Source organism: Carica papaya, chromosome 5, assembly GCF_054855325.1.
Source record: "Carica papaya isolate Zhongbai chromosome 5, ASM5485532v1, whole genome shotgun sequence".
NCBI lineage: Eukaryota > Viridiplantae > Streptophyta > Magnoliopsida > Brassicales > Caricaceae > Carica > Carica papaya.
In genome coordinates, this window is record NC_142313.1 from 23,516,428 (window position 1) to 23,531,380 (window position 14,953).

Below are 14,953 nucleotides of genomic sequence, written 5' to 3' on the forward strand. Positions count from 1 at the left end.
TATTGTAAGAAGCTCGGCCATGTGCGTGACGATGTACTCCATGGAAAGCCAGCTTTCTGAAAGTCTTCAAGACCAAAAAATGCGACCGAGCTTCAGGAAAATTTGGTGACAGTAGCCGGTGAAGAAGCTCCCTCAACAGCAGCGGAAAAGTGTCTTCTTAGTCCTAAGTAGCATGAGATGCTCCAAATATTATTCTGCAGGAGTTCTGCTAATGTGACTATTGCTCACAAAGGTAAGAATTTTCATAATCCCAGCTTTACAGCTTGCTCAACAAATGGATAGACCTAGATAGTTGATTCCGAGACATCCGATCAAATGACTGGTAATACTTCTTTATTTCAAGACTACAGACCGTGCACTAAATGTTTTACAATTAAAATTGCTGATGGGTCTATCTCGAAAATGGTTGGAATCAGGTCTGTTATTATATCACCAAAGATGACTCTACGTTCTGTTATTTTTGTACCTAATTTGGACTGTAACTTGCTATTAATAAGTAAGCTATTTGGAGAACTTAACTGTGTTGCTAAATTTGGTTCAACGTTGTGTGAATTTCAAGACTTGGACTCAGGGAAGACGATTGCCAGTGTTAGGATGAAATTTAGTATCTACCTACTTCGAGCTGCCCTCTCTAGTGGACAAACTCAAAAAGCAGAATGTACTAATTCAGTTTCTACAAGTAGCCCTAGTAATGACAATGAAATTATGTTATACCATTTTCGCCTAGGATATCCAAATTTCTTGTATTTAAGAATATGTTTTATTTATTATTCACGAATAAAAATTCACTTTCATTTTAATGCGAAGTTTGCCAATTCTCTAAACATATTCGAAGTTCATTTTCTGGTCTAAAATATAAACTCTCAAAACCTTTTTCATTAATTTACAGTGATGTTTAGGATCTCTCCAGAATTACTAACATATCCAAAAATAAGTAGTTTATATCCTTTATTGATGACCATACTATAATCACTTGGGTGTTCCTTACGAAAGAAAAATCAGAAGTAAGTACAATTTTCAAAAAATTCAACACCATGATCAAAAACCAGTTCGATACTACCATACAAGTACTGAGATCCGATAATGCATGTGAGTATTTTGAGTCAATACTTAAAAACTATTTTGTAGAAAATGAGATAATTCACCAAAATTCTTGTGCCTATACTCCTCAACAAAACAATGTAACCGAGAGGAAAAACAGGCACATCCTTGAAGTTGCCCGATCCATTATGTTCACCTCACATGTTTCAAAACAGTTTTAGGGGGAAGCCTTACTTACTACCCCCTATTTGATAAACAGAATGTCTTCCCGTATACTACAGTTTCAAACACTCTATGAACTTCTTTCACAGTCTCTTTCAGACTCTCACATTATACATTCTTTACCACTTAAAGTCTTTGGGTGCTCTGACTATGTTCATGTTCATTCTTATCTATAGGGCAAACTTGATCCTAAAGCTCTCAAGTGTATTTTTGTTGGGTATTCTTCCAATAAAAAAGGATATAAATATTTTTTTCCAGATACTCGTCGTTTTTACAATACTATGGATGTAATCTTTTTCGAAAATCAAACATTTTATGTCAAAAGTGATATTCAGAGGGGAGAAAATTACTCAAGAATATCACCTTTAGAATGCCATCATATCTTCACCTATTCCAGTCCACTCAAGCCTTTCACAGATACTATCCATACAAAATGAGTCTAAACTATAATCTGTGATAGGAACTAAAGACACATTTCCTGCAGTAAATGAATTACGTGTCTACACTAGGAGGAACAAGGCTTAGAAAGGGAAAGTACCAGAAGAGACCAAACTCTGTCATGACTCAATCTTGTTTTCAATTGTCCAGGATTTACCAGGTAATAATGCTTCAAACTCTACTACTGATGATGATCTGCCTGTTGCACTGAGGAAAGGTACTAGATCTTGCACTAATCATCGTATACAAGATTATGTCATTTGGCAACTTATCTTTAGAATATCATGCATTTGTGAGAAAACTAGATAAAAGCTCTCCAGAACCGAAAATTGTTCATGAAGCCTTTCAAATACCAGAATGGAGAGCAGTTATTCAAGAAGAGATGAGAACTCTTGAAAAGAATGAGACATGGGAGTTGACTGAACTGCCTCCAAGAAAGCACCAGGTAGGATGTAAATGGGATTTTACAACCAAATATAATCCTAATGGTAGTATAAACAGATACAAAGCTCGCCTTATTGCAAAAGGATTTACAGTCATATGGGATAGATTATCAAGAGACTTTTACTCTTGTTGCCAAACATACCACGATACGGATACTGTTTTCTCTTGCATCAAATTCGACTGGTTCTTATTTCAACTAGATATGAAGAATGCATTTCTTAATGGTGATTTAGAAGAAGGGGTTTATAAGGATATTCCGCCAGAATTTGAAATATCTGAGAACCCTCATAAGGTGTACAGACCTAAAAAATCACTCTATGGATTCAAGCAATCACTAAGAGCATGGTTCGAGAAGTTCACAAGAATAGTAAAGCAAGTTGGGTATGAGCAGTGTCAGTCCGACCACACTCTTTTCATCAAGCACGGTGATTTAAGTAATAAGTCTATTTTGATTGTATATGTTGATGACATCATTATTACAGGAGATCACTGTGAGGCGATCAGAGACTGAAAGAATATCTGGCAAAAGAATTTAAGATCAAAGACCTTAGAGCACTCAAATACTTCCTAGGCATAGAAGTTGCACGATCAAATAAAGAAATCTCTGTAGCACAACAAAAATATTTACTTGATCTCCTAAAGGAAACAGGATGCTTGGTTGTAAGCTAGTTGATACACCTATGGAATCTACTATAAAACTTGGTTCTGAAGATTGTGACAAACTTGTTGATAGAGAGAGGTACCAAAAATTGATTGGGAAACTCATATATCTGGCACACACAATACCAGACATCAGCTTTGCAGTTAGTACAGTGAGCCAATTTATGAACCAACCGACTGAGATACACATGAGAGTAGTATACAAGATTCTGCTCAAAAAGACACCAGGACAAGGCTTATTCTTCCAGAAGAAAGTGACTAGAGAAGTTGAAGTCTTTACAGATGTTGATTGAGCAGGTTCAAAAATAGATAAAAGGTCTACATCTGGCTATTGTACATATGTTTGGGGAAACTTGGTCACTTAGTGTACTAAAAAACAATCGTCTCTCGCAGTAGTGCAGAATCAGAATTTCATCCACGGAATATGTGAAGGAATATGGATAAAACGTGTGCTCCGAGAACTAAAAATACCTACTGATACTACTATGAAAATTTGGTGTGACAATCAACCAATTATTACCATGATCAAGAACCCAGTTTATCATGATAGGACCAAACATGTGGAGATCGATCGCCATTTCATCAAAGAGAAGATAGAAGATGGAGCTATAGCCCTTATATACATTCCAACAAATCAACAAGTTGTTGATATCCTCACAAAGGCGCTACTGAGACCAATATTTGAGAACATCATATTCAATCTAGATTTACTTAACATATATGTAAACTAGATTAAGAGGGAGTGTAGGAAGTTAATTTACTATTTACTGTCTGTAATTGGGAAAAGTTTTTTGTTTAGGAATATTCCATTTTCTTGTTAGAATGGCAGGTAGTGGGGTGTGCCACTACTTCTGCGGCAGGCATCCTTTTTCCCATAATTCTGTTATAGAATTCTCTATAAATAAACACATTATTGCACTTGAATAATTAAGGAAGAAGAAGGTTTTTTTCCCTTCACCTTTTTGGTTTACCTTCAATATTCATACCAAAAGATTTATGTATGATAATAAACATAAATTATTCTAATAATTTACTGCTTATAATTATGCTAATATATATGACAAGATAATCACGCTATTATATACGAGAATATTCTGTAATCTTGTAACACAAATAAACATAAAAATTTTGTAAAATTCATTTGTAATCCTCACTAAGTTCAATTAAAAAAATGATGAAAAACTCTGTACTTTGATAAAATTCCGAATGCATTATTATAATTCTATATCAAATTCCACATGAGGTCAATTGTTATCATCTTATCTTCTCCTACTGGAGTTAAATATGGATTTGCACATGAATTTCACTCAGACTTCTGGGTTTTTCCAAAAATAGCGTTATATTATAACACTTGACTCTAAAACCTAAGGATCTTAAACATTCGTGGTGCAACAAGCAAAAATTTAACTCATTATATATCTAAACCAGGGAATTAGATAGCCGTACATCAAAGGCCATAAGAGCCATGTGAAAAGAAAGACAAATAAATCAGACTGTTATGGTCCTAGAATTGGGATAATGGTCACAGGTCTGTTAACCAAGAAGGCTTCAAGAAGTGGGAAACTTGCTCGAGCCTTGATGACCTATGGTTGTGCTTGGGGCTAGCTACAAAGAACCCTCGATCTCTAGAGAAAGACTGAATTTTCAAATCTTTTAGTCATTCTTTGAAAACATATGCATCCCTACTTACGTGTGTGTGTGTGTGTGTATATATATATACACAACAAAGCTACTGACAATTGTTACAATTTTCTAGTATCCAACTACATACTAAATCAAAGTTAATCATCTGAAATTCAAAGATAATGATAATCCAAAAAGTCTAAGCAAGGGAACTCTATGATTACATCTGACTAAGCCAAGAGTCCTAGGAAATAGCTGAAGCTGCTTCTGTTTTCTGTTTTCTGTGGGTCTCATGATGGTACAGCAGACCGGTATACACTGACTGACCCTCACAGTATCGATTTTAACAGAGACATTCAGCTTTCAAGAAAATTTAAGAAGGTAAACTGATGGTCGTAAAACTGCAACAACAAGAGATACCTTCTAAGAAGAGAATGTCTCTCAGGTCCAGAGAATAATTCAACAATGGACTGCAGAACATCACCAATCTTCATTGTTTTGGATTTAATTGTCTTCATGTATCCCACAAATTCCTTATATTCAGTGGCACTAAGTTGCTCTTGAACCTGTAAGACAATAACTTTAGAAGTATTTGGAATCCAGGTCTCATGCTTGTTAACAAACTCTAAAGTTGGCAAGTCAAAACCGAATTCAGATCTGTTTTTAATAGAGAGACAATTGGCATTGTCCTTATGAAGCAATTCTCACTAGTTCAATGCACCATTATAACAGAACTAGAAATGGTCTGAAAGCACATTCAAAAAGCATGAAAATATACTTTATCAGAATTACTGAACTTTATGATATGTAACAGCTTCACAATATCCAATATTCGTTCCAGATATTCCTCTCTGATTTATTAGCATTTCTGAATTGAAATAACAATTAAATACTAGACAAATAAACTCTTTTTGTATACCAGAAGAATAAATCCAAAACAACGTAGTTCACAGAGCTTACAGAATCAGCCTAGTAGTTTCATACAAACAAATATAACTCTCTTCTCTGCAAACAAAAGAGATAATGATAGTCCTCGAATGGCCTAATACTGGCCTTTCAAATACTTAAGGAAAGCACATCTCCAAACCTTAGGAGTAGTCAGTAATTTCTCTTAAGCAAAAAACAACCAACATTGGTTCTTCTAAAACTAAAGAAATTGTGCAACACTGGTAACATCTGTTTAAGCATAGAAAATGAAAATGCTGAATCTACATGAGAAAAAAAAATCTCGAAGAATCTACCATCATGTTTAAGTCTTCATTTGGTATACGAAATAATTTGTATTTTATGTTTTGCAACTGACCATATTTTTATGCATCAAAATCAAAACAACATTTACAAAATAACAGTATAAATGTGGTAAAATTTTAATTAAGATAAAAAATTGTTTTTGTTTATGCTTGGAGTGCCACACAATATACAAACTATCCTATATCATTTCTAGAGTGCCATACATATACCATCCTCTATGGTTTCTAATATATGCACAAACATACATGAATTTGCAAAGGAAAAAATTACAAGATGTTTTTGTCTACCAAACAGAAGCTAACATTTTTCACCACTTCCAAATTAACAAGTGGAAAGCAATCAGGATTGATCCATCAAAATTACTGTGTGAATTCTATTTCGATTATGTTAACACAGCATAGTCTTCTAACATTTGAATTTTTTTTAAAAAAAATTCAAATGTATTAGTATATTAACATGGTACCAAAACAGGGGTACCAACCCATTTACAAAAGAATTATAGAGTAGTAAGCATATCAATGACAATCTCAAAATCCTCCTCATTCATCATATCACGCCCTAACAAGTTTGTCCCAAAATAATTAAACCATCTATCTCTTAATTTATATAATCCTACTCCTTTCCCCTTAAATGCTCTAACATTTCGTTCTTTCCAAATAACCCAAAACACGGTCAATGGAACCAAAGTAGGAACACAACCATTGATCTTAAGCCCCTCCCAAGCTCAAATTTCATCCCTAACATTCCCAGCCACAACCCAATTAATCCCCAGCAGCCCATAAATTATGCACCACACACTATAGGTCAGGGGGCACCATAAAAGTAAGTGATTGCAAGTTTCCTCTCTACACATACAAAGGTAGCATATGTTAACAATAAACTGCCCCCTCCTTCTTAATTTGTCCATAGTGAGAATACTAAAGAAATTATGAAGCTATTTTGAGGGAAGTTTTTCCTCTATTTTCTACTTTCATTTTCCAGCTCCAAAGGAGCATATTTATACACAAATAAATAATAACTTTTCTACACCAGAGCCAGATTTTGTGGGGTAAGGGAATATTCAGAATTGGTATAAATGACACACCACCAATTCTGTTATTCTCCTTTCTACAGTACACAAGAAAAGACAAAAGAGATGATAGTTGTTTTCCTTCTAGAATAACAGTTATATTCTACATTTTCTACTATAAACTCCTATCTCCATGTCTGTGTTCTTTTGGAAAAATAGACATTGTCCTAGTATTTTCTTTAGATACCTGAGAATCTTGTACACAGTTCCCATGTGTGTGTTAGTTGGTTGACTCATAAACTGGCTCACTGTGCTGACTGCAAAATTTATATTTGGTCTCGTACGTGCCAAATATATGAGCTTCCCAACTAACCTTTGATACCATGTAGAAAATATAGAAAATAGCTGTTATTCTAAAAGGAAAACAGTTGTCATCTCCTTTATCCTTTCTTGTGTATCGTGGAAAGGAGAATAACAGAATTGGCGGTGTATCACCTACACCAATTCTGAATATTCCTTTACCTCACAAAATCTGACACTGATACCATAAAGAAATTATGAAGCTATTTTGAGGGAAGTTTTTCCTCTATTTTCTGCTTTCATTTTCCAGCTCCAAATGAGCATATTTATACACAAATGAATAACAACTTTTCTGCACCAGAGCCAGATTTTGTGGGGTAAGGGAATATTCAAAATTGGTGTAGGTGACACACCACCAATTCTGTTATTCTCCTTTCTACGGTACACAAGAAAGAACAAAGGAGATGACAACTGTTTTCCTTTTAAAATAACAACTATTTTCTACATTTTCTACAAATACGTTCCTTGCTTGCTTCTCACGCAAAAAAAGCCACTCTAGGAGGGCCTTTGGAATTCCAAATTTGTTTAAAAGAGAAATCCCAACTGTCATCCCCAACCCCACCAATCAGCATTCTGTAGTATGAATGGACACAAAAGAGTTCTTCAAACTCTTGAATTTCCTAGTCATTTAAGTGCCTATTCACTCTGATAGACCATACGACACAATCATTGCAAATCCAGTATGCATCAGCCACTAACATCGATTTCAAATGGGCAATCTAAAAAATGCACGGAAACCTATTCTGCAAACTGTCATCACCAACCCATTTGTCACACCAAAAACTAATTTTATTCCCTTCCCCCAGGTTCCATTTAATACATTTGTAGAACCTCACTCATTGTTTCATTATATTCTTTCACAAGCCTCGTCCATGAGGTCTACAACTGGCCCCATCACATACTACATTCAAATCACCCATCGGACAAGCACAATTTTTCTCCATAGCTCGTAATCTTCATTCAAAAACTTCCATAACCATTTTCCTTGAAAAGTCAAATTTATGTTGACAAGAGATCTTATCCCCAAACACCACTATGAATCGGTTTTTTAACCTCCTCCCAATTAACCAAATGGTACTTCCTTTTCCATCTTCGTCGCCCCATAGAAATCTACATTGAATATTGTCCAATTTCTTTGCAATATCTTTAGGGATGGTGAGTATCGACAGGTAGTAAACAGGGAGGTTGGACATAGTGCTTTTGATTAGAGTAAAGCGGCCTCCCTTTGATAGAAAATTCCTTTTCCAACCCATAAGTCTATTTTCAAACATTTCAATAACCAGTTCCCAAGTATACTTATCTTTGAATTTGGCCCCCAAAAGAACTTCCAAATATTTCATAGGAAACATCACTGCCTTGCACCCCAAGACCTTGGCATATTCGCTGCCATCCCCATTACTCCCACTTCTAGCAAGCTCTGATTTTAAGAGGTTTATTTTCAATCCCGATGCAGCCTAAAAACAATGAAGGATACAGTGAAGGTGTCACAGATTCCTGATATCAGGTTGACAAAAAATAAGTGTGTCATCAACGAAGAAAAGATGAGATACTTCAATCGCGTTTGACATTTTCCCAACCAAGACACCTTTCAATAAATTCAGTTCCTTGGCTTTACCCAATAACCCATTCAGAGCCTCCATCACGATGATGAAGAATAGAGGAGAGAGGGATCACCCTGTCTAATCCCACGGGAAGCAGTAAAAAATTCAAATGGCCCACCATTTACCAGTACTGCAAAAGTAGTGGTAATACAAGATTACATCCATCTCCTCCATTTTGTACGGAAACCCATATAATCCAACATATAGTCAATAAAATACCAACTTACATGGTCATAAGCCTTTTCCATGTCGAGTTTACAAACCAACCCGTCAATTTTATTGGCATATATACTTCATTAGCAGCCATGACAACCTCCAGAATCTGCCTTCCTTTGACAAAAACATGTTGACAATCCCCTATCATTTCCCCAGGCACTCAAGAGAGTCTCTTTGCCAACACTTTAGCAATTAATTTATACATACAGGCCACCAAGCTGATTGACCGGAAATCCCTGAATTCATTAGTGCCTATTTTTTTGGGATGAGAACCAGGAATGTAGAATTAAGAGATTTTACAAACCTTCCGGATTTATGTAATTCATTAAACATACATATCACATCCTCTTTGATCAAATGCCAACATTCATGGACAAATTTCATATTAAACCCGTCGGGCCCCGGATATTTATTTCCTTTAGCAGATTTTAGACATTCTAGAACCTCCTCTTCTGTAAACGCTGCCTCCAGAAACTGTTTGCTAACTAGGGACAACCTTTTAATCTCCAGCCCATCCAAAGTAGGTCTTTTATTGAAAGGTTCCATGTGCAGATTAGGAAAGAAACTCTTGGCAGCCTTTCTAATCTCATTGTTCCCCTTTATATCACTATTACCGACCCAAACTTCGCTGATATAATTGATTCTTCTTTTATGCAACACAATAGCATGGAAATATTTGGTATTACGGTCCCCTTCTTTGATCTACTTCTCCCTAGAATTCTGCCTCCAAGATGTTTCCTCTACTTTTAAAATAGTAGCCAGCTTAACTTTCAAGTAGTCCCTTCTTGCTCTGTCATCATCAGAAAGCCTGTCAACACCCTCTTTATAATCTAATCCATCAATCTCCTCTAGAATGTCGTTGGATTCCATTTTATCCTTTTCAATCTTCTCTTTGGCCCAAGTTTTGACCGCATTCTTAATTGCTTTAAGTTTACGAGCAATTCTGAAACTAGCACAGCCGTGCACCGAGGTAGAGTTCCGCACAGATTCCACCAAAAAGCTAAAATTCTCCTTCTCCAACCATCTGTTATCCAATCTGAATGGGATAGGGCACCAAAAAAATACCCTCAGCCACAAGGCATATGGGGAAGTGATCGGAGATGGGCCGTTGGAGGACTTTTTGGCACACCCCTCCCAATTGTGGTAAGAGATCAGAAGAAACCAAAAAGCGAACAAGCCGAGACCAACATCTTTGATTGGATCAGGTCATTGTCCTCCACCAAGGGGAATATCGACAAGATTCAATAAATCAATATTCTCTTTAAAGTCACTAGCTACAGATAAAGAGAAGTTGCATCCATTATGTTCCTCCTTACTCAAAATCATATTGAAATCTCCCCCCACTATCCAATTATCACGCCACATATTTTTGCACTCCTCCAATATCTTCCTTTCCTCTCTATTTCCTCTACAGTAAACAGAGTATAGGTCCACTCAAACCCCCCTCGGCTACATTTAAACCTACATGAGATCGTACAATTTTTAATCACACCTTATCACAGCTGACATTGTCCTCCCTCCACAACATCACCATACCCTCAGCAGTGCCATTTGCCAGTAAAACAGTCCATTTTAAGTTGTTTATCGCCTACAAGCTTTTAATAACTTCGTTACTATTGAAGGCATATCCTTGGTTCGAGGCTTTTTAATAGGGCGGTTCACAAGTTCAAAAGCCATGACAATAAGCTTCCTCCAACCCCTTCCATTCTTGCCCTGAGGAAAGAAAATCCTCTTTGCCTTCTGGTTTCCATTCACTGACAAAACTAAATATTCACCTCGATTATTTTTTCCACACGTCAACTAGAGCTCGTAACTCCTTCTCACTAGATGCTTCGTCCATACACCCCTCTTTCTTTTCCACCAAAACTTTTCCAGGCCATCCACGAACCATTTAAGTTCCCCCTTATCTAGAAAGATTGATTTTCGAAAACCCTTCCCATTTTCATAGATTCTCAACCCTTCCACCTTCCTTCCTTCACAAACTAGATCAAAAGATTTGTTATCGCATGTGAAGTACCGTCTCCCGTACGCACTTATGAATAAATGGGAAGGGTTTCCATTCACGGCAATAGATGGAACATACTGCTGCAGGACATCTAACAATAAGTTCAACTAGGCTAAGGAACAGGCATTCCCCCCAACCGAAAGGAAAAAAGAAAAAAAAGGCACATGTATTGACATTTGAATATAATAAAGGATTCAAATGATTTTGCCAAAAGAATTTCTACAAGAAGGTTTTGTAACCAAGAATCTAACACATAGAGGAATTAAAGGGGACAGCCCATGTGAGGGGAGGGGTTTAAAGTGGTTTAATGATATTCAGCAACTCTTTGAAATGATTGATTGATGAAGAGACAAAGAAACAAGATGTTTCCATGTTGTTTAAGCATCAGGTAGAAACTTCCAAATATTCAACATTGAGCTTGGTCAATTTTATAACGTACCAACAAGCATAATATTAAGTAAGATAAAAGTCTGAACTAAGGTAGCATTCTACTTCCAAATCAATTTCAGATCTAATTAAAGTTTGGCAATTCCTCCTTTGACATGAAGGAATACAAATTGAATTAAAAATATGAATGAACTTGATTAAGTTATGCATCAATTTTATAATTTATTACTAACTTCTATATATCAAACAATTAATATTTAGAAATTGAATGGAAATAGAATAAGTTTGAACCAAGCAACAAAAGAGTAACAATATAAGTTGGCTCACCTTACACTTACCACAAGGATGTAGTTAAATCCAATTGCCAAGAAAGAAGAAAGAAGAATAACTACAGATGCTAAAGTGCTCATGTAACGTCCAAGTATTAGTGTATAATTCTGTTACTTTGGTCTCATCTATTCTATTTCATCACCACATTTTTTCTATAGCTGTTTTCTGGGTTTATTGGTGTTCTGTTCAAGTAGTTTAGAGTCACATGTCATGTATGACAGATTTATTGTGTTTAAATGTTTACAGTTTTTTTTTTCTAAAGCAGGCAGTCTCTAGTCTAGGGTAGAATTACTTTTCTGGATTTTCTCCAAGAATAAAATTTCTCCATAAGAATGAATGGGCAGCAGAGAAGATGTTCCAAAAAGGTTTCAAGTACTTTCTTACTCTTGGAGATCACTGAGTTATTTCTCAATAAGCCCATAAAATTATTCAAAATAGGAAATAAAGGAACAAAATCGAGGAAGTATTCATCATCTCTGGCTTCTAATTTCTATGTTAATCATCCCATAACAAAATCATAAAGTAGGGACCTTGACATAACCCCACTCCTTCCTTTCTCACGCATAATAAATCAGGTCAGGCGCCAAAAAGCTCAAAGACATTTTGCAGTTAAAGATATTTAGACCTTGTTTGTTTTCAAGCTCATGCCATTTTTTCATTATCAATGTTCTAAAACTGGTTTTCATTTCCAATAATCTTTTTGTATATAAGCATATAAGAATTTACAAAATGAAAAACAGAAACAGTTTTTGACAACTAAATAGGGTCCTAAGAGTTAGAATCTGGTGCAGTGTCAGAATTCCATGTTTTCATTCATTATGTATGATGAAAGTGAACAGTGATCCATGGAATTATATATTCCCATATGATAAAGGAAAAGGAATGGAAGAACATCACCTGAATCAAAAAAGCAGATCCTCTGGTCTCACTGTCATCACAAGATCCAGCAATAACATGAACATCTTTGTTTTCCAGACTGAAAAAGTCAGCTCCTCTAGCCCGCACCTTCCCATCAGCATTGGATAGAAATTGTGAAGAAACGTGACCATTCTCTAAGTTGCTGCCATAAAACATCTGTGGATTTTCATGTTTTACTGATCTACTGATAGAAGGTTCACTTGATTGAGATTTACCAGCAACAGATGCATGCTGCTCATTCTCATGTTCTAACTCTAATACCTTACGCCTCTTCACAGAAAAAGGCACCAAAACCTCCTCTTTGCTAGACTTTTTGTTCAATAAAATATCACAATTCAAATCAACTGTTTCGCAATTTTCATACTGAAAATTTTTCCTTCCGGAAATTAGAATTTTTTTCTCATCACTTCTGGTATCAGTTGAATGTGACCATTTCAGAGTATGATTTCCCCCAGAAGATGTCAGAGAAGAATGATTTGCAGGAAGAAAATCTCTCAACTGGCTTGCAGTGCTGCTTCTTTTAACTTTAGGTAGAGATGATAAAGATCCTATGGAGAAAGCTCTATCCCCAGGTGCCGTCTGTATAAGCAAATTAATTGTTAACAGTTAATAAAGCAAAGAAAAGTGCAAGAATATTATGGTGAATGAGAATATAAAAGAATTTCAGAGAATAAAAATTTTACCATAACAAGTTTCTCCAAGTCAAATTTGTCGTTAGACTCTGCAATGTTCATCTCTGCTCTGTTTCCTGCACATGTATGTTTATTGCAAGTTGCAGGAGGAATAGGATGCATATTAGACAACATATCAAGCAGAAACATGCTGTAGTACAAATATACACAATGAGAGAGGTTGGTTACTACAATCATACTTTTTATGACCCAAATTTTCTTGCAGTCACATTGTCTTCTTTAAGTTTCAATCACAAGTATATCCATCTCAATATAAAGTGACAGAGGGCATTATAGATGAGTTACCATAATGTGAACGTTCTCCATTTCCTTCCTTTCATCTTGATTATAAAAGATAGCAATAAAGAGAGTGTGTCAAACCAATTATTTATCAATGTTATCATCTAGATTTTGATTACTAGTATAGGTATGTCAGAGAGAATCCAATAATCTCTTAGAATTTAAAGTATTTAAGAAACTTTTTGATACCTTTTCATTCTACATACCTTATTTACATCACTACTTATTTTAATATTAGAAAATATCACTTCTCATAAGAATAATAACTTAAAGTAACTATCCCACATCTTAGAAACTACCTGATGTTGAAGAAGATACTATAGTGGATATATTTCAATAATAAGATATATTTATGTATGTGATGTTTATATATATTGACTATCATATTTTATTATTTTATTAGTTTATTATTATATAACTAGAGTTTTATTAGAATAGTAATATTATATAATTATAATTTTAGTAAAATAATAATTTTCTTATTAGTATGTTAAGAATTATATAAATATCCTAAATTTAACAACCTAAAAGATGAGAAATAAACTTATTTTTTTTCCAAAATCAATATGGTATTAGAACCAAATAAAACTATTTTAATATTTTAATTTCACAATTTCCTTCAAATCGTAAAATAGGACAATAAACTGGGTTGGTCTTCATTTATCCAGATCTAATCTTATAACCACCTTAAACAGTGTTGGAGACTCACCGCCAGCCTCCTCCTGGCTTGGGTTAGAGAGAGTCATATCAGATGGAGAAAGGTGTTGTCTATTCAACACCAAAACCAGTCTCTCCCTCAACACCACAAGCGGCAGCGGCATCCGGCAGCGGAGGACGAAACAACTGCTCTGTCCGGGGGAGACGAATCGCGTGGCAACTCACAAGGCCAAGGACAAGAGCCGATTCTGTGAGCAGTGACCAGATCTGCATGCAGCGGAAGAAGACCAGACGAAACGCACGATTTGGTTGCAAGTGCTCGTCGACGCGGAAGAAAACGAACCGTGCAGCAAAAAACCCTATCTACTCATGCGGCAGCCACGTGTAGCAAGGATCTAAAGAAATCCTAGCCACATGGAGCCAGAAGCGAGAGGTCATGCAGGCTAGAGAAGAAGATCGGCTGAGAGGCGGAAGAAGCACAGTAGTGCGTGACGCAGACCACTCCAATCTACCCTGTCCGCACTTGATCGAGTCAAGCCGTTATGAGCCAAGCTTAAGCTAAGCCAAATTTGTGCCATTTATGAGTCGAGTTCAAACAATTTTTTAGCCAAGTTCGAGCCGTTTTCTGAGCCGAGGCTGAGCCATTTTTTGAGCCAAGTCCGAGCCTTTTTGAATCGAGCTCGAGCTATTTTGAGCCAAACCCGAGCCATTTTGCGTTGATTCAAGCCGTTTTTAGTCGAACCGATCCAATCTGCTGTCTGACAGATCTTGTTCCAGTTTACAACACTTTTTGAGCATTCTTTAGCACTGATAAACTATA

The 14,953-nt window shown here is 35.9% G+C and overlaps 1 protein-coding gene across 4 annotated transcripts in view; it reads right to left on the reverse strand.

Moving 5' to 3' along the window:
* LOC110817823 (RAD3-like DNA-binding helicase protein) overlaps positions 1-14,953 on the reverse strand; it is a 76,604-nt gene that overhangs the window by 7,541 nt on the left and 54,110 nt on the right. For 3 of the 4 annotated variants that reach the window (XM_088221094.1, XM_088221093.1, XM_088221096.1), the window contains 3 exons: positions 13,189-13,253; positions 12,485-13,084; positions 4,849-4,994 (listed from right to left, as the gene is read on the reverse strand). In XM_088221094.1, coding sequence (XP_088077220.1) covers positions 4,849-4,994; positions 12,485-13,084; positions 13,189-13,253 — 811 coding nt within the window. The remainder of the gene's footprint in view (positions 1-4,848; positions 4,995-12,484; positions 13,085-13,188; positions 13,254-14,953) is intronic. The other variant, XM_088221097.1, reaches the window with a different exon arrangement.